At 46.3% G+C, this 18191-nt stretch overlaps 1 protein-coding gene and 1 long non-coding RNA gene across 5 annotated transcripts in view; one reads left to right on the forward strand and one right to left on the reverse strand.

The window, feature by feature from the left end:
• Nucleotides 1–13676, forward strand: part of UBE3C (ubiquitin protein ligase E3C) — a 139413-nt gene extending 125737 nt beyond the window's left edge. For all 4 annotated transcript variants that reach the window (XM_077997821.1, XM_077997822.1, XM_015135374.3 and 1 more), the window contains 2 exons: nucleotides 540–670; nucleotides 11903–13676. In XM_077997821.1, coding sequence (XP_077853947.1) covers nucleotides 540–670; nucleotides 11903–12073 — 302 coding nt within the window. In that variant the 3' untranslated portion in view covers nucleotides 12074–13676. The remainder of the gene's footprint in view (nucleotides 1–539; nucleotides 671–11902) is intronic.
• The window catches only part of LOC144340039 (uncharacterized), a 32403-nt gene that overhangs the window by 9767 nt on the left and 4445 nt on the right, over nucleotides 1–18191 (reverse strand). The window lies entirely within an intron of this gene.

An 18191-nucleotide genomic window follows, 5' to 3' on the forward strand; every position in this document is an offset into this window, starting at 1 on the left:
AAGTGATCCGACAGCCCAGGCCTCCCACAGTGCTGGGATTACAGGTGTGAGCCACTGTGCCTGGCCCTGCTTTGACCCTCCTTAAGTTGCTCCTCTTCTTGTACTTTGCCCATCACCTCCACATAATTGGCAGTGGGTGGGGCAGAGGCAAGGGGAGTCAGAGAATTCCACTTTTGCATTTACAATCGGTCCTTCATATCTGTGGGTTCTTTCCACATCCATGGCTTCAACCAATTGCAGACTTAAAATATTTGAGGAAAAAGCAGTGGTTGTGTCTGCACTGAATGTGTGCTAAACAATAAATATGTCACAGCCATTTACATAGCCTCTGCATTAGATTAGATTATACAAGTGCTCTAGAGATCATGGAAGTGCACAGAAGGACGTACACAGGTGATACACAGATGCCACGCCGTTTTATAGAAGGGACTTGAGAATCCGTGGACTTCAGTGTCCGTGGGGGTCTGGACCAATCCCTGTGGGTCCTGAAGGGTGGGTGTGCTTTGCATTTCGTAAACCACGTGTTCGTTTTGCCATAGGAGGCTATTCCGCAGACCATCCTGTTATTAAGGTCTTCTGGAGAGTTGTGGAGGGGTTCACTGATGAAGAAAAGCGCAAACTGCTGAAATTTGTAACAAGCTGCTCTCGACCCCCTCTATTGGGGTTTAAGGTACACAACTTTCATGACATTTGCTTTAAAGACCACATCATCATAAGAAAGGCAGCAGAAGATTCAGTAGGGTTAAACGAAGTCCTTTTACATACACTTCAGTTTTTATCTTCAGCTAGATTTTTAATTAAGTACTCGTTATGATGTATATATTTCAGTGCTAGTTTTATTTGGGGTTGCTTTTTTTGTTTGTTCACAATAACCTATTCACATGATAGTTGTACCTTGTGGTTATGATTGCCTGTGAACAAACCATGCATTTGGAGGGACTGTTTGCAATATTAATAATCAGTCTCATAAATCTGTAACACATCTTGGGCTTTTTGCTACTGAACTGAAGCAGGTACAACCTAGAGATGTTGATGGAGTGTATATGCTACCGAGCCTTATTTTACCACTTCTAGAAATTAATGTTGATCTTACGTAATTTGGCTTATTTTTAGCAATTAAAATTGCCTCAGGCAGGTGGATCATTTGAAATCAGGAGTTCGAGACCAGCCTGGCCAACATGATGAAACCTTGTCTCTGCTAAAAATACAGAAAAACGAGCCCCAGGCATGGTGGTGTGCGCCTGTAATCCCAGTTACTTGGGAGGCTGAGGCACGAGAATTGCTTGAACCCAGGAGGTGGAGGTTGCAGTGAGCCGAGATTGCGCCACTGCACTGCACTTCAGCCTGGGTGACAGAGTGAGACCCTGTCTCCAAAAAAAAAAAAAAAAAAAAAAGCCTCAGGAACATCTAATCATATTTCCTGTATTCATTGTAAATTAAAATAAAGCCATATTAACATTTAAAAATATAGTGATATATATTATAGAATAATATATAATTAGGTAAGTACTGTATGTAGCTTGTGCTTATGAAACTTAATAGGCATTCACTTTCTTTTTTCCTTTTGTTTTTAATTAAGATGGGCACTTGCTGTATCACCCAGGCTGGAGTGCAGTGGTGTGATCACAGCTCACTGCAGCCTCAACCACCCAGATTCAAGCATATTCCCACCTCAGCCTCCCAAGTAGCTGGGACTACAGGCATATACCACCGTGCCTGGCTAATATTTTGATTTTTTGTAGAGAGAGGTTTCACTGTATTCCCCAGGCTGGCCTCCAGCTCCTGGGCCCAAGCAGTCCTCTCACTTCAGCCCCCCAAGGTGCTAGGATGACAGGTGTGAACCACCACACCATGCCCAGCTGGATTCACTTTCAAATAACCTTCAATCAGAAAGACTTCCTGCACACTTACGTAGTCCCAGCTACTCTTGAGGCTGAGGTAGGAGGATTAGTTGAGCCCAGGAGTTTAAGACCAACCTGGGCAATGTGGTAGCAAGATCCCGTCTCAGGGGGGAAGAAAGTAATGTTGTTTTTTTGCTTTTTGATGGTTGTTTTGTTCGTTTGTTTTTTTTTTTTTTTTTTTGAGACGGAGTCTCGCTCTGTCGCCCAGGCTGGAGTGCAGTGGCCGGATCTCAGCTCACTGCAAGGTCCGCCTCCCAGGTTCACGCCATTCTCCTGCCTCAGCCTCCCGAGTAGCTGGGACTACAGGCGCCCACCACCTCGCCCGGCTAGTTTTTTGTATTTTTTAGTAGAGATGGGGTTTCACCGTGTTAGCCAGGATGGTCTCGATCTCCTGACCTCGTGAGCCGCCCGTCTCGGCCTCCCAAAGTTCTGGGATTACAGGCTTGAGCCACCGCGCCCGGCCTGTTTGTTTGTTTTTTGAGGCAGAATTTTACTCTGTCGCCCAGGCTGGAGTGCAGAAGGCAATGGCACAATCTCGGCTCACTGCAACCTCTCCCTCCCTGGTTCAAGCAATTCTGCTGCCTCCGCCTCCTAAGTAGCTGTGATTACAGGCGTGCGCCACCATGCCTGGCTAATTTTTGTATTTTTAGTAGAGACGGGGTTTCACCATGTTGGCTAGGCTGGTCTCAAACTCCTGACCTCAAGTGATCCACCCGCCTTGGCCTTACACAGTGCTGGGATTATAGGCGTGAGCCATCATGCCCAGCCCCCCAAGTATTTTATTATATTTCTGAGTGAAGTTATTCTTTAACTTTTTACTTTGAAACTATTTTAAATGTATAGAAAAGTTGTGAGAATTGACCAGGAACTTCTAAACCCGCACTGACCAATTGTTAACGTTTTGCTACATTTACTTTATCATTCTTTTCATGCATTTCTTTCCTGAGTCATTTGAGAATAGGTTGAAGACATGAGGTCTTCCCTAAATATTTCAGCGCGTACTTCCTAAGACTAGAGACATTTTTGAAATGGCCACAATGAAATTATTACAAGTCCAGAAACTGGACTCTGACACACAGCACTTGCCGGATCCACTGGCTGCAGAGTGTGGTCCTGGGAAACCGGACTCTGACACACAGCACTAGTCGGATCCACTGGCTGTAGAGTGTGGTCCTGGGAAACTGGACTCTGACACACAGCACTTGTCGGATCCACTGGCTGTAGAGTGTGGTCCTGGGAAACTGGACTCTGACACACAGCACTTGCCAGATCCACTGGCTGTAGAGTGTGGTCCTGGGAAACTGGACTCTGACACACAGCACTTGTTGGATCCACTGGCTGTAGAGTGTGGTCCTGGGAAACCGGACTCTGACACACAGCACTTGCCGGATCCACTGGCTGTAGAGTGTGGTCCTGGGAAACTGGACTCTGACACACAGCACTTGTTGGATCCACTGGCTGTAGAGTGTGGTCCTGGGACCAGCAGTTGCAGCATCACTTGAGCACATGTTAAAAATGAACACTTTCAGGCCCCACTCAGACCTGAGTCAACACTCAGTGGGGGCGGAGCACCGCAGTCACCTTGTGACCGGCTCTTCAGGTGTTAGGCCAGTTGTCCCTTCACGCCCTTCGTAGAATCCGATCCAGGACCACACGTTGCATTTAATTGGCATGCTCTTTAGTTTCCTTTCTTCTGTATCCCCATTTTCGAGGGGTGCAGGCACGTTATCTTGAGAATGTTCGTCAGTGTGATGTCGCAGCCCCACTCTTGTGAGTGTACAGATGGCAGCGTATGTTTACACAGTGTGTATATGAATGTTCAGAGCAAGTCTTCATAATGGCCAAAAACTGGAAATCAGTACACAAACTGCTAGTAAATTCTATAGATTAAGAGATATTCAGAATTTAAAAGCAATAAATGATATCTACTGCACTGTGTATGAATATTGAAAACACTGTGCTAAGCGAACAAAGCAGACACAGAACGACGTATTAATTATACGTAATTCTGTGTGGATAAACTGTCCTTTGAAAGGCACTTTTTTTTTTTTTTTTTTTGAGATAGAGTCTCTGTCACCCAGGCTGGAGTGCAGTGGCGCGATCTCGGCTCACTACAAGCTCCGCCTCCCGGGTTCACGTCATTCTCCTGCCTCAGCCTCCTCAGCAGCTGGGACTACAGGCGCCCGCCACCGCGCCTGGCTAATTTTTTTTTTTGTATTTTTAGTAGACACGGGGTTTCACCGTGTTAGCCAGGATGGTCTTGATCTCCTGACCTTGTGATCTGCCCGCCTTGGCCTCCCAAAGTGCTGGAATTACAGGCGTCAGCCACCGCGGCCGGCCTGAAAGGCACATTTACAGACACAGAACGGGTCGGGGGCTGCACAGGACTGGAGGTGGCAGCAGGAGCTTCGGAGAAGTGGAGTGACCCAAAACCGGATTGTGGGGGTCGCTGTGGAACTCTGTAAATTTGCTAAAATCATTGGATTGTACATTTAAACGGATAATCTTATAGTATGCCAAGTACACCTCAATTAAGCTATTCTTAAAAATTGACTATAAACTAACACAGCATCTCAGTAAGTGCCCTCAGAACTGGAGCTGGGACCCAGTAGAGAGGTGGGAAGAAGTGAGGCCTAAGTGCAGTTTGTTTCAAATAGGAGGTCAATCATCGACACCGTTACGTTCTGGAAGTAATGAATAATAAAGATGTATAAACTTAAACGTGTTAGTAAATACCATTACTCAGTGATATCAGTAGAAATGATAATCTTCCAAATTGTTGGAGAGAAAAAAATAACCATGCAAAACAAGACAAACAGAACCAACAACTCTGTTGACCAGATACAGGGGTTGGGGTAGGAAGTAACATTCAGAATCATAAAATAGAAAACATAAAATGAGAGAAGCCTGAGTGTTCCAACAGTGAGTGCGGAGAAACTCACGTATTAAAAGAAAAAGACTTTGAGACAGGGCTAGGAAAACGCTGCCACCTACAAGCGGCACACCTAAACGGAGTGACCCAGAACGGTTTAGTGGCACGTCCTGGTTCGTGTGTAAAGAAATAGATGGGTCTCCTTCAGAGTTGGAAGCGCGACCCATGTGACCAGATACGAAAATCTCTCAAGCACAGTGCAAACTGGGCACGTCCTGTGCTGGTGGTGGAGTCTAGAGGGCTTGCTGTGCTGGGGTCTAAAGAGCAGGAGGACTGCAGGTGAGGCATGCAGACGACGTTTTATCAGTAAAGGTGTTAATACCATTTGGTAATTATATTAACATTTATTATGATAGACAAGCCTTCTAGTATCTTTGTTTCAAAACTAGTTTGTTCCAAAGCTAGAGATAAGAAAATTATGCATCTCATCTAATTTCATAAAAGGAAGTTTGGAGGACCTGCTCCCATCAAAACACTGGAAGACGCAGAGATTTTTGTCAGCTCCTGGCTAATGAGATAATGCTAATCATGTGAGTAGCAATAAAAATTAGAAGTCCTACCAGACGTAGGTTCTAGACATTCTGACAGCCAACTAAAGAGCCAGCAATAACGTGTGCCTAGAAGTGCAAGAGCCTTCTCCACCTCCGTGATGCCTCCGGGTTTGTGCATGGCCACTTCAGCTGCATGAGCGTCGTAGGTTTAGGGGAACAGAAGTAGAGGGATTTACATTAGCTTTTAAAATCCCAAATAGACTGGCCTGGCGCAGTGGCTCACGCCTGTAATCCCAGCACTTTGGGAGGCCAAGGCAGGTGGATCACCTGAGGTCAGGAGTTTGAGACGAGCCTGACCAACATGGTGAAACCCCGTCTCTCCTAAATACAAAAAACAACTTAGCCAGGCATGGTGGTGCACGCCTGTAGTCCCAGCTACTCGGGAGGCTGAGGCAGGAGAATTGCTTGAACCCGGGAGGCGGAGGTTGCAGTGAACCAAGATTGCGTCATTGCACTCCAGCCTGGGCAACAAGAGCAAAACTAAAAAAAAAAAAAAAAAAAAAATCCCAAATAGACTGAAAGGGAAAATCCCCTGCCCCAGTCATGACCCCGCACAATTGTAATGGAGTTACACCTGGAAAACACTTCTTGAGCATCCATGAGACAGTCTTCCTATTATTTTATTGTTCTCAGTGTTCTAACATATGTGAAATTTAATTGATTTTTCCATGATAAGTGTTTTTGAAGTTGTTATATGTTAGACATCCAGTTTGGAAAAATCATCTTAATATTTAGGCTTTCCGGTTAGCTTAGTATGCCTGGATTTGCCAGGGCTGCCATAATTAATGTAGACTTAAAGGAAGAAAATGTCTTTCAGTTGAAGTACTATAAATAGCAAAGGCAGGCAGGCATAATTTTAAAGTTATGAAACTCCTTAGTGCCAGATTATTGGAGAAGAATAACATCTGCTAAAGCTAATTAAAGTTTAATATGTTTAATAAATGTGATTGTTACAGACAAAAAATCATTAAAGTGCTGTAGAAAATTGTTAAGTTACCATCAGGCCACATAATAAATGGATGATTTTTCTCACTCTGAATTAATGCAAATTCCCGTTGTACTGTATTTAATTATGCACAAAATGGTGCCCTTGACTCAGATTTCAGTGAAGAACTTCATTTTTTTACTTTTAAGACTCCAAGTAGGAAATTCAATTAGCCTTGTGAAAGAAACACTAAATGTGGCATTTAATTGCAAAATATATTTTAAGCTTTTCATTTATGCAGTGACTTTGCCAGCATCACTGACCCCCTCATTCAGAGATCCTTTTCTGTTTCAAAAATGCGATGCTTCCATTTTAGTATATTCAAGCATTTGTGAGAATTATTGCCCTCACACACTCAGAATGCTGAATAATAAGTGTGATAAATGTTCTTTCTAGTTCTCCTTTGGTTCTCGTTCTAACATTTTTATGAGAGATTTAAAGTAGCAAATAAACTGTAATTAGAAAAAAAAGACAATGGATTTTAGCACATATTATATGCCACATATATATTTTTAATGACGTTTATATTTAACAGTAGAGAGACCTACAAAGATCGGTAATAAGAATCATGTCAGTCTCTTCATAGCTTTTTTTTTTTTTTTTTTTTTTTGAGATAGAGTTTCGCTCTTGTTGCCCAGGCTGGAGTACAGTGGTGCGATCTCGGCTCACTGCAGCCTCCACCTGGGTTCAAGTAATTCTCTTGCCGCATCCTCCCGAGTAGCGGGGATTACAGGCACCTACCACCACCCCCAGCTAATTTTTTTGTGTTTTTAGTAGAGGCAGGATTTCACTATGTTGGCCAGGCTGGTCTTGAACTCCTGACCTCCGGTGGTCTACCCACCTCAGCCTCCCAAAGTGCTGAGTACAGGCATGTGCCACCACGCCTGCCCTCTTCATAGCATTTTGTGGGCTGTGCTCTTACTAGTTTTACCCTTAACATAAATTATATGCTAACCTCAACACATAATTGAAACAAAATCCAACCGAAATGCGGGTGTGGCCAGTTGGGTGCCTGTCGTTCTTTGTGACAGCTTCAGTGCTTCCAAAGGTTCCTGCAGAATGGGACATTGCTCTAGTTTTATTCATGTTCGACTACAGTTGTTAGGAGGTAATTACCTTTTCTATTTTTTTAATTTTTAATTTTTTTATTTTTGAACATAAGATTGTATTGTCTTCATAATAAAACAAAAGATGACACTTAGAGCTGGATCTCTTGGCCCTTCCTCCTCTTCTCTCCTCCCAGTTCAGAATGCTCCCATCAGGCCGGGCGCGGTGGCTCAAGCCTGTAATCCCAGCACTTTGGGAGGCCGAGACGGGTGGATCACAAGGTCAGGAGATCGAGACCATCCTGGCTAACACAGTGAAACCCCGTCTCTACTAAAAAATACAAAAAACTAGCCGGGCGAGCTGGCGGGCGCCTGTGGTCCCAGCTACTCGGGAGGCTGAGGCAGGAGAATGGCATGAACCCGGGAGGCGGAGCTTGCAGTGAGCTGAGATCAGGCCACTGCACTCCAGCCTGGGCGACAGAGCGAGACTCCGTCTCAAAAAAAAAAAAAAAAGAATGCTCCCATCTCCTTATAGCCAGCATTCTCTTAGATCTGCACCTATGCTCAACGCCCTCAAGCCTCAGCACAAGCTTCTTCACAGTTCTAGTCTTTTCCCAGAAAATCAGCTTAGTCTGCCCACCGTAGCCGCTCTGCTTCCTGTCCTAACGCCACTTTCCCCGGGCATACAGAGAATCCATGCCCTTTTGTACCGTGGCGCTTTGTGGGGTTGCCACACTTACAGAAAGTCGAACGGGGGCCGGGTATGGGAGGCTGAGGCAGGCGGATCACCTGAGATCAGGAATTCTTGACCAGCCTAGCCAACATGGCGAAACTCCATCTCTACTAAAAATACAAAAATTAGCTAGGCATGATGATGGGCACCTATAGTCCCAGCTACTCGGGAGGTTGAGGCAAGAGATTTACTCGAACCTGGGAGGCAGAGTTTGCAGTGAGCCGAGATTGTGCCCTTGTACGCCAGCTTTGTTGAGAGAGCAAGACTCCGACTAAAAGAAGAAAAAAGTGTAGCAGGTTTCAGGAACATTCACCAGGTTTGTGGGAGCGCTGTTGGCACAGAAAGCACATTTTTTTATATTGTTGGATTTTTTTTTAACCTTCCAATAAAAGTAATGTTTTCATTATAGAAAATTGGAAATTGTGATCAAGTATAAGAAATCTATATTTTCTCCCATTCTAACCATTATTATGTTTTTTTATGTTTCCTTTTATTAGTACACGTTTTTATCTACATACATGAGTGTGTGTTAATGTATATATGCATAATTTTTTCTGTTTTTGGTAGAGGTAGGATCTTGCTCTGTTACGCAGGCTGTCTCAAACTCCTGGCCTTGAGTGGATCTCCCACCTCAGCCTCCCAAAGCACCGGTATTACAGGTGTGAGCCAACATGCTTGGCCTGTTACACACACACAGACACACCCCTGGTATTACAGATGTGAGCCAACATACTCGGCCTGTTACACCCACACACACACATATATATATTGTTAAGACAGAGTTCACTCTTATTGCCCAGACTGGCTTGCAATGCGTGATCTCGGCTCACTGCAGCCTGCAACCTCTGCCTCCTGCCTCAGCCTCTCAAGTAGCTGGGATTTTACAGGCCTGCACCACCACAGCCGGCTAATTTTGTATTTTTAGTAGAGATGGGGTTTCGCCACGTTGGTCAGGCTGGTCTCGGAAATCCTGACCTCAGGTGATCCACCCGTTTCGGCCTCCCAAAGTGCTGTGATTACAGTCATGAACCACTGCTCCTGGTCATGTAATTTTTAAATATAATTTTAGCTGTATTCTGTGTTCAGTTTTATAGGCTACCTTTTTTACTCAACATTACGTCAGGATCATTTTTCCTCGTGTTATTCTTTGAAATATTTTTAATGGACTTTGTGGTGTCCCATCATGTGAGTTTACCGGTTTACTTCCTGTTCTTTAGTTGTTGACAGCTCTTCTTCACTGCCATGCTGTGAACCTCTTGTGCATCAGTTATCACGTGCGCCTCTAACCATTTCTTAGAGTGCAGTCCCAGGAGTTGTGGACATGGGTGAAGCTCCTGCTCCTGTTGCCAGGCCCACCTCTCAAGACTTTCGTGTACACATGTGCAGTGAAGGGCTGACCTAGTTAAGTCTCTGAAATCCGTGCCAGATACTAAATCTGCACAGGCTGGGACCGTGAGCAGACTGAGGGCAGTCTGTGCCTTATTGTCTTGCGGTTGGAAGAGAACACGTAAATCACGTGTCTCCAATTTGAGGCAAGTAGCTAATGATGTTTGTGTATAAGAGGAAGGTGGAGTTATTGGTTCTCTGTGGCCATCAGAGGACCGACATTCCTATAGGTTTCATGCATTAAGTCTGTGTTCAGCAATCCCTAACAGAATTTTTGCCTACAGATACGTTTGCACAGTTGTGCAAACTAAGTACATATTCATTGCATCATTTTTTGTAAGAAGCTGAGAAAATTGCCCACCAGCACATCGTGCCACACACGTCCATGGAACACCATGCAGCCTCACCATTGATAGGGAAGATGACCGAGACACATTATCAGATGAGAAAAGCAAGGCACGGAATAGTGTGTCTAATGTGCTCACTGCCTCAATTTTAAAACTAGAGGAGGGAGAACGTTTTCTTGTACATGCATTAAATCTCTGGGAGCACTTGAGACGCTGAAGCGTTGGTTGCCCATGGGAATGGGAGCTGGGCGTCTGTGAGACAGGGTGAGAATTTTCACACTGCACCTTAGACACCAGAGCATCACGAACGTCTGAAACAATGTTCAGATTTCCCGATCATCTTGCTTCTTTGGTTAACAATTATTTAAATTCTGGCACAAGCAAGCCATCATGCATTTCATCATGCATTTGGCCCACCTCCCTCAATTTTGCCTTGTAATTTAATTAATAGGGGAACTGGAACTGGGGCCCGGTGCGGTGGCTCACGCCTGTAATCCCAGCACTTTGGGAGGCTGAGGTGGTCGGATCATGAGGTCAGGAGATTGAGACCATCCTGGCTGACACGGTGAAACCCCATCTCTACTAAAAATACAAAAAATTAGCCGGGCGTGGTGGCGGGCACTTGTAGTCCCAGCTACTCGGGAGGCTAAGGCAGAAGAATGGCGTGAACCCGGGAGGCGGAGCTTGCAGTGAGCCGAAATTGCACCACTGCACTCCAGCCTAGGCGACAGAGCGAGACTCCGTCTCAAAAAAATAAATAAATAAAAATAATAGGGGAACTGGGTTGCACTACGTTGCTTCTTTGTATCTCTTGAAAACCGATAGAGGTCTCATCAGATTCTAAATTTGAGTTTTTCTTTTTTTGGCAATAATATCACATAGATAATGTCGTATGCTTCCCATTCCCTTAATCATCGTAGAGATCCACTTCTCGTGAGTCATCTCCCCACAATGCTGGAATCAATCTCCGTGTCAAAATTCCTCTTGATTTTAGTGGTCACTTATCATCACTGCCTAGATCCATTGTTTAATGTGCTTCTAAAACAGCCGTGTTCTAATTACATAATTGTATCATGTATTAGCTGGAATTTTCTATTTAAAAACAGCTTTGTTTCTTCTCACCAGTTATTTGGTTAACCCGAGGAATAGCTTGTACAGGAAAGATAGAATAAATCTTGATCCTTTTATAGACAGGGTCTCGCTGTGCATTGCCCAGGCTGGAGTGCCGTGGTGTGATCATACCTCAGTAATCTCGACCTCCTGGACTCGAGAGATCTTTTCACCTCAGCCTCCCAAGTAGCTGGGAATATAGGGGCACACCACTCACCACACCTGGCTAATTGTTTTGATTTTTTGTTTTTAGTTGAAATGAGGTCTTGTTATGTTGCCCAGGCTGGTCTCGAACTCCTAAGCTCAAGCCATCCCCTAGCTAGGCCTCCCACAGTGCTGGGACTGCAGGTGTGAGCTATGCGCCTGGCCTGGAATGTTATTTATCCCTTTTTATGCCTGAAGCACAGTGCACAGTTTTTTATATAATTTAGAATTAAGCCATCAACGTAATTTTTTTAAAAAGCAAATGTGGGCCGGGCATGGTGGCTCACGCCTGTAATCCCAACACTTTGGGAGGCGAAGGTAGGTGGATCATGAGGTCAGGAGTTCGAGACCAACCTGGCCAATGTGGTGAAACCCCATGTCTACTAAAAATACAAAAATTAGCTAGGCATGGTGGCGGGCGCCTCTAATCCCAGCTACCTGGGAGGCTGAGGCAGGAGAATTGCTTGAACCTGGGAGGCAGAGGTTGCTGTGAGCCGAGATGGCGCCACTGCACTGCAGTATGGGCAACAAGAGCAAGACTCAGTCTCAAAAAACAACAACAACAAAGCAAATGTGGTTTTAGGAAAATGTGACTGCAGCGGTAACTTTTTACTGATTTGAGTTGGCACATTTTGTGTGCTTTGTATTAAAACTCATGTAATACCATGCTTGTTACAGTGACATCTTGTACACATGCTGTTTTTCAGGAGTTGTATCCCGCATTTTGTATTCACAACGGAGGCTCTGACCTTGAGCGGCTCCCCACAGCCAGCACCTGCATGAACCTGCTGAAGCTCCCTGAGTTCTATGACGAGACACTTTTGCGAAGTAAACTTCTCTATGCTATTGAATGTGCTGCTGGCTTTGAGCTGAGCTGAAGCTGATGCTGGGATCCGACCCCTGCAGAGAACCAGTGCTTCCTTCGTCAGCAGCGCTCCCCAGACCCACGAGGATACTCAAACTGCACGCCTGAGGCTCTCCCAAGCTCCTCCTTTCATTCTGCCATTCCTCCCTCTCTCCCTTTTTTAAATGATTTTTATTACGACGTGGTCACTTATTTAGAGGGACATTGCTTTTCAAATAACTTAAAATAACACGTTATGTGCCATGTGGCTACTTTAGTAACATTGCCAAGAAGAGCACAGATTCTAGACTAGTGGCATCTCAGCGAAATTAACCAAAGATGAAGCTTTGGCTTTGCTGATGAGATCAGAGCCCTCCTGAGCAGGCAGGGCCGCTCCAGGTTCAGACAAGGCTGCGCGGGCGGCAGAAATACAGGGTCTGAGGCTGAGGCGCCACGGGGCTGCTGCTGCTCATGTTGGATTGTTTACAAGCCTCATTATTAAAACTGAAGGCATTTTTTTCTGCTGCCTTTCCCAGAGTGGTTAGGTTTGGAAAAGAGATGACGATGGTAATATTTTATTTGTGCTTTTTAAGCCATTTCCCCAAATGGGACTAGCATGCTTGTTTTCAGTATACCATGGCCTGCCTCATGATGGTTTGGAGATACTGTCTGTGGATGTGAGGTGGGGACTTCATTCATTGTCCTATTTCTATCTCCACTTTGTGCCTGGAGAGCTTTCAGGGGAGGTGGAAGAGGAGGGTCTGCCCAGCTCCTGCAACATCTGTCACCCACTATACCCAGTTACTTGGGGGGAGGACAGACACTGGGGTGTCGTTAAAGTCGTTTGAACCAAAGTGGCAGCTGCATCTTTGTCCCGATGCTAGCCGTGCCGGTCTCTCCATCATCCGCTCGCCCTCCTTGCCCCTGGGCTGCGCCCACTTGTCTTCCTGGATATTTGGGGGTGACTGGCCGTGTCAGCACCCTCTGCTTCCTGGTGCTGCTCTGACTCGAAGACGGGACAGTCCCTGGTGCAGATCCAGGGAAGGGGAGTGTCAGTAGTTCTTGCAGTAGGCACTTTATCAGGACCTGACTTGTTGCTGGGTGGTTTTAGTCTCAACAAACAGAAACGTTTCAAAGCGTCAGCTGTGGGAGCAGAGTGACCCTTTGCTGATGCTGGGGGAGGGAATTTAAATCCTCATTCCTCTCTTCTGTCTAGTGTTTTACTGTCACTGGAGGCTCTGTGGGCTGTCATAGTTAATTGACCATAATTAGCAATATACTTTTAAATGTGGGAAGCTGAATGACACTTTTAAGACAATGAACATGATCAAAACAAAATGTGTAATTTCTTAATTTGAATAATAAATTAAGCATTTAAATGCTATTCGTAGTCTTGATATACAGAAATAAAATAATTAGGGTTGGTCTTTTTTAGGTTGTTTTATGTTGAATGTTCTATATCTTATTAGTTAATTTGTATATTTTATTATCAGTATTTTGGAAATAGCATATCTGAGACTGAAGAGAAATTGACAATTCACTTATTTGTGGTTTTTTTCCTCAGCTATTCTGAGCTTATTTATTTATTTGTATGTTCTAATGGCTAAACATTTACATTAAATGTTTTTTTTTCCCAAGACTGTGTTGGAGTCCTACCCCAGATCGTTGTGATTAGTGCCACTCTGCTTTTGTAAAGCCACAGCTTCCGAATGGTACTAGTTTTATCACAGGTGCTTGCATGTCTCCAGCTAATGGAGTATAGTGAGATGGCCGACACTCCCTGAGAATCAGAGGTCCTTGGGAGCAGTGCCTGTCATCGGGGCTGGGCTGAGCGTGGCTCCCAGGCCGGCAGCCGGTGTGCTCCTATCCAACCAGCCACTGGTGTTGCCTTCCCGAGTCTCCCATTGGGTCTGGCATTAGTTCTTGAAAAATTTCTGGAGGAAGTTTCTTTGTTTTTTGTTTTGTTTGCGCTTTTCTAGGTTCTGTCCTACTTTCTGCTTTCTGGTAATTTTGTACACAAACCTAAATGTTGCCTTGGGGTTATTGAGATACTTCTCATGAGGTGGTATCTGCAGAGAGATCTTTGTTTTGGTATCCTGAGCTCGTTAAGGCAGCTTTATCAATTGCAGTGGTTTGCACGATGGTGTGTGCTTTTGCGGAGTGTGCAAACCCAGGTACTGTCCCACCCCATCGTGAGCCTGCAGTCTACACTCTGTGCATCCGTGCCGTTGACAGGCAGGCCTCCAATGGTGGAACTGGGAGCACGGGAAAGGCAGTGGTAGGGTTAATGACTCCTTCCAGGAACTTCCTGAGGAGGTGAGTGGTGAACCTGAAATAATTGAATGTGTCAGCTTTCTCATACTTTAAAGAAAAATAAACAGCTAAAGGCATCCAGTTAACTCAAATAGAAATTCAGAGCATGCTCAGCTCGTTCAGATTCGCCGCAAGCATCACAGCTAGCAGGATAGTCTAGGAAGTGTCACAGCCACCCTGTGCATCCCTCACAGAACAGCAGGTTCACCTGGAGGTTTTTCTAATGAGAGATGACCTAGACTTCCCAAACACGGGCTGCGAGTGCCACACTGCGGCATGCTGGGATCAACCCGGGGTGGGGGGGTTCCTGGTGCTTGGATGGTGGCCAAAGTTGGTGACCTGAAGAGACTGGTGACCAGCATGTCCAGGTGGGAGAAGGCACTGACTACACAAAGGTCTCTGCTTGCAGAAAAGTCTGAGGGTAAGTTCTTGAGGCTAAGTGCTTTGTGCCTCGGCTGATTGATCTGCGGAACAGGGACAGTCTAGAGGCTTAGGTTTCACGGGAGCATTCTGGAGATGTGATGGGCATTGCAGACAGGCTTTTGACTTTAACATACTGTGAACACAATAGAACCATGTTTGAATTTGTCTCCCTAGGTGACTGGCATCATAGGTTGCAAACATCGCATCTTCAGAAGCTCTAACAGCTTACAAGGTTAGAATAGTTTTGACCAAGGTCTTTTTTTTTTTTTTTTTTTTTTTTTGAGACGGAGTCTTGCTCTGTCGCCCAAGCTGGAGTGCAGTGGCGCAATCTCGGCTCACTGCAAGCTCCGCCTCCCGGGTTCACGCCATTCTCCTGCCTCAGCCTCCCGAGTAGCTGGGACTACAGGCGCCCGCCACTGCACCTGGCTAATTTTTTCTATTTTTAGTAGAGACGGGGTTTCACCATGGTCTCGATCTCCTGACCTTGTGATCCGCCCGCCTCGGCCTTCCAAAGTGCTGGGATTACAGGCGTGAGCCACCGCGCCCAGCCTTTTTTTTTTTTTTTTTGAGACGGAGTCTTGCTCTGTAGCCCAGGCTGGAGTGCAGTGGCCGGATCTCAGCTCACTGCAAGCTCCGCCTCCCGGGTTTATGCCATTCTCCTGCCTCAGCCTCCCGAGTAACTGGGACTACAGGCGCCTGCCACATCACCCGGCTAGTTTTTTGTATTTTTAGTAGAGACGGGGTTTCACGGTGTTAGCCAGGATGGTCTCGATCTCCTGACCTCGTGATCCGCCCGTCTCGGCCTCCCAAAGTGCTGGGATTACAGGCTTGAGCCACCGCGCCCGGCCTTGACCAAGGTCTTAATGATGAAAATGTTGCTGTATAAAGGCAACGTTTCTACATTACTACTACTTTTTCTTCTGCAGAAGTAGGCAGAAAACAGTAATCTCTTTAAATACTGATCTTTTTATGTGCTTTTTTTTTTTTTTTTTTTTTTGGAGACAGTCTTGCTCGTTTGCCCTGGCTGGAGTACAGTAGTACTATCTGGACTCACTGCAACCTCCGCCTCCGGGGTTCGAGTGATTCTCCTGCCTCAGCCTCCCGAGTAGCTGGGATTACAGGCGTGAGCCACTGCGCCCGGCCCCACTTTTGCTTTAAAAGGATGGTTCACGTTCTGATTACCGAGATGGACTGCTGTGGTTTGGATTCATCGATTGCCCACTTCTAAATGTTGACAGGAGGCAGTGTCCATCATTAGCTTATAACTGAAGGCCTTATTTATGTTCAAAATACTGAGCTGAAGATCTCTTGACACCAATTTTCGGGTTCAGATAGGAACTCCCACCACCAGCCTCGTCTTCCCTGACCCAGGAGTGGGCAAAAGCAAGAGCAGAGGCTCGAAGGGTGTCACAGGAGGGAACCATAGCCAGCCAACTGGTGCTGCCTAGAGAGGCAAACAGCAGAAGTCGTTGGGTTTTTCTTTCTGCACGATCCAGAATGAAGGCACATCTGTTGTGCTCATTAAGGCAATTTTATGTCATGAGAAGCAGCTTATTTTCAGTCTTGAATTTATTGTGGAGGGTGTTCACATATTGAGTCACCCAAAGGATTCAGTTGCTGGGAATGTTTCTTAGATTTGTGTAGCACAAGGTCTAGGCGTCTCCTTGAACTGCCAGGATTGCAGACAGAAGTCTGCCTCCATGAAGGGCGCTCCACGCCTTCACAGCTCAGGACCCGCGTGTGAACTGGCCAGCATCACTCCACGTACGCGCTGTGCTAGGTACTGGGATGGTGCTGATGGACTGATGAGTTGGAGGTGATGACTGAATAGATGCTGTTGTGCTCACATCCACAGGACCACAGACTTGACAGGACCAGAGCTGGTAGAGCTCATTCAAGTGCAGGGGGAGGTGGTCATTCTTAAAATGGCATCGTGTTCGTGGTCATCAGCTCCCTGTGGCTGCCATAGCAAATTACCACAAATCAGGTGGCTTAAAGCAGCAGCATTTCTCCTCTCCAGGGATCAGGAGGCCTCACAGCCTCAGGGAGGACCCCTTTGTCTCCTCCAGCTTCTGGGATCTGGTGTCTTCTCCCCCTGTCTCCAGTGTCCTGCCTTTTTCCTATAAAGACACCCCAGTAATCCAGGATGATCTCATCTCAAGATCCTCAGTTACATCTGCAAAGACTTTTTCCAAATAAGACCATGTACACATTCTGGGGCTCAGGACGTGGGCCTGTTTGTTTGGGCAGCACCGTTGAGCTGGCTGTGTTTGTTTTGTGTGGTAGGTAGGCCCTTGGGGATTTGGAAACGTGTTCTGGTTGTACTTTGCTGTTGCCCAGACAGACTTGAACAAGCCTTTCCTTTGACTCAGTAAAACGAGGGATGTACCAGGTCAGTGTTCCCAGCCCTTCCTGAAGGTGATTGTGTCTCTAGGGGTGGGGGCCTAGCAGTCTGTATTTTTTAAAGTGTCTTGGATAATCCTTCCCAAATGATTTCTGGAAAACAATTAGACATTCTCAGAAAATCCTTTTCAGTGTGAAAAATTTCTAGGGTGGGAGTTGCAGGCCATTCCAGCTGATTTGCCTGGAGTTCAGTTCTGGTGCTCTGGGGAATCTTGATGCCGGCAGCACCTGGGCCGGTACCTCCAGCTGTACGTGCCATCCAGGCTCCATGGAGGATGGGTCCTGGGCACAGCTGCCGACTGCACGACTGCGGCCTGGCCCACAGCCCTTCGAGCCTCTGCTTTTGCTTTTGCCCACTTGGGGGTCAGGGAAGATGAGGCTGGTGATGGGAGCGCCTATCTGAACCGTAAAATTGGTGTCAGGGGATCTTCAGCTTAGTATTTTGAACATAAAGAAGGCCCTCGGCCGGGCGCGGTGGCTCACACCTGTAATCCCAGCACTTTGGGAAGCCGAGGCAGGCGGATCACGAGGTCAGGAGATAAAGACCATCCTGGCTAACACGGTGAAACCCCGTCTCTACTAAAAATACAAAGAAATTAGCGGGGCGTGGTGGCAGGCGCCTGTAGTCCCAGCCACTGGGGAGGCTGAGGCAGGAGAATGGCATGAATCCAGGAGGCGGAAGTTGCAGTGAGCCAAGATAGCGCCACTGCACTCTAGCCTGGGTGACAGAGCAAGACTCCGTCTAAAAAAAAAAAAAGCGGGGAAGGGCCCCTCAGTTATAAGCAAATGACGGGTTCTAGAGGCTAATAGCAGCCAAGAGCCAGGTGCAGCCCGGACTGCGTCCTATGTTCCCGACACGTAGGCTGTCCCTAGGCACCTGGCCCTCCTCGGGTCAGCCTTGCCTTCTCCCACTCAACACCTACCACTGCATCACAGACCCTCCCAACAACACCTGAGGCCTTCCTGCCACTTTCTCTGCCACTCCCTGTCCCAAGCCATTGGCTTATATTCGC

The sequence above is a fragment of the Macaca mulatta genome, chromosome 3 (genome assembly GCF_049350105.2).
Source record: "Macaca mulatta isolate MMU2019108-1 chromosome 3, T2T-MMU8v2.0, whole genome shotgun sequence".
NCBI classification, from domain to species: domain Eukaryota; kingdom Metazoa; phylum Chordata; class Mammalia; order Primates; family Cercopithecidae; genus Macaca; species Macaca mulatta.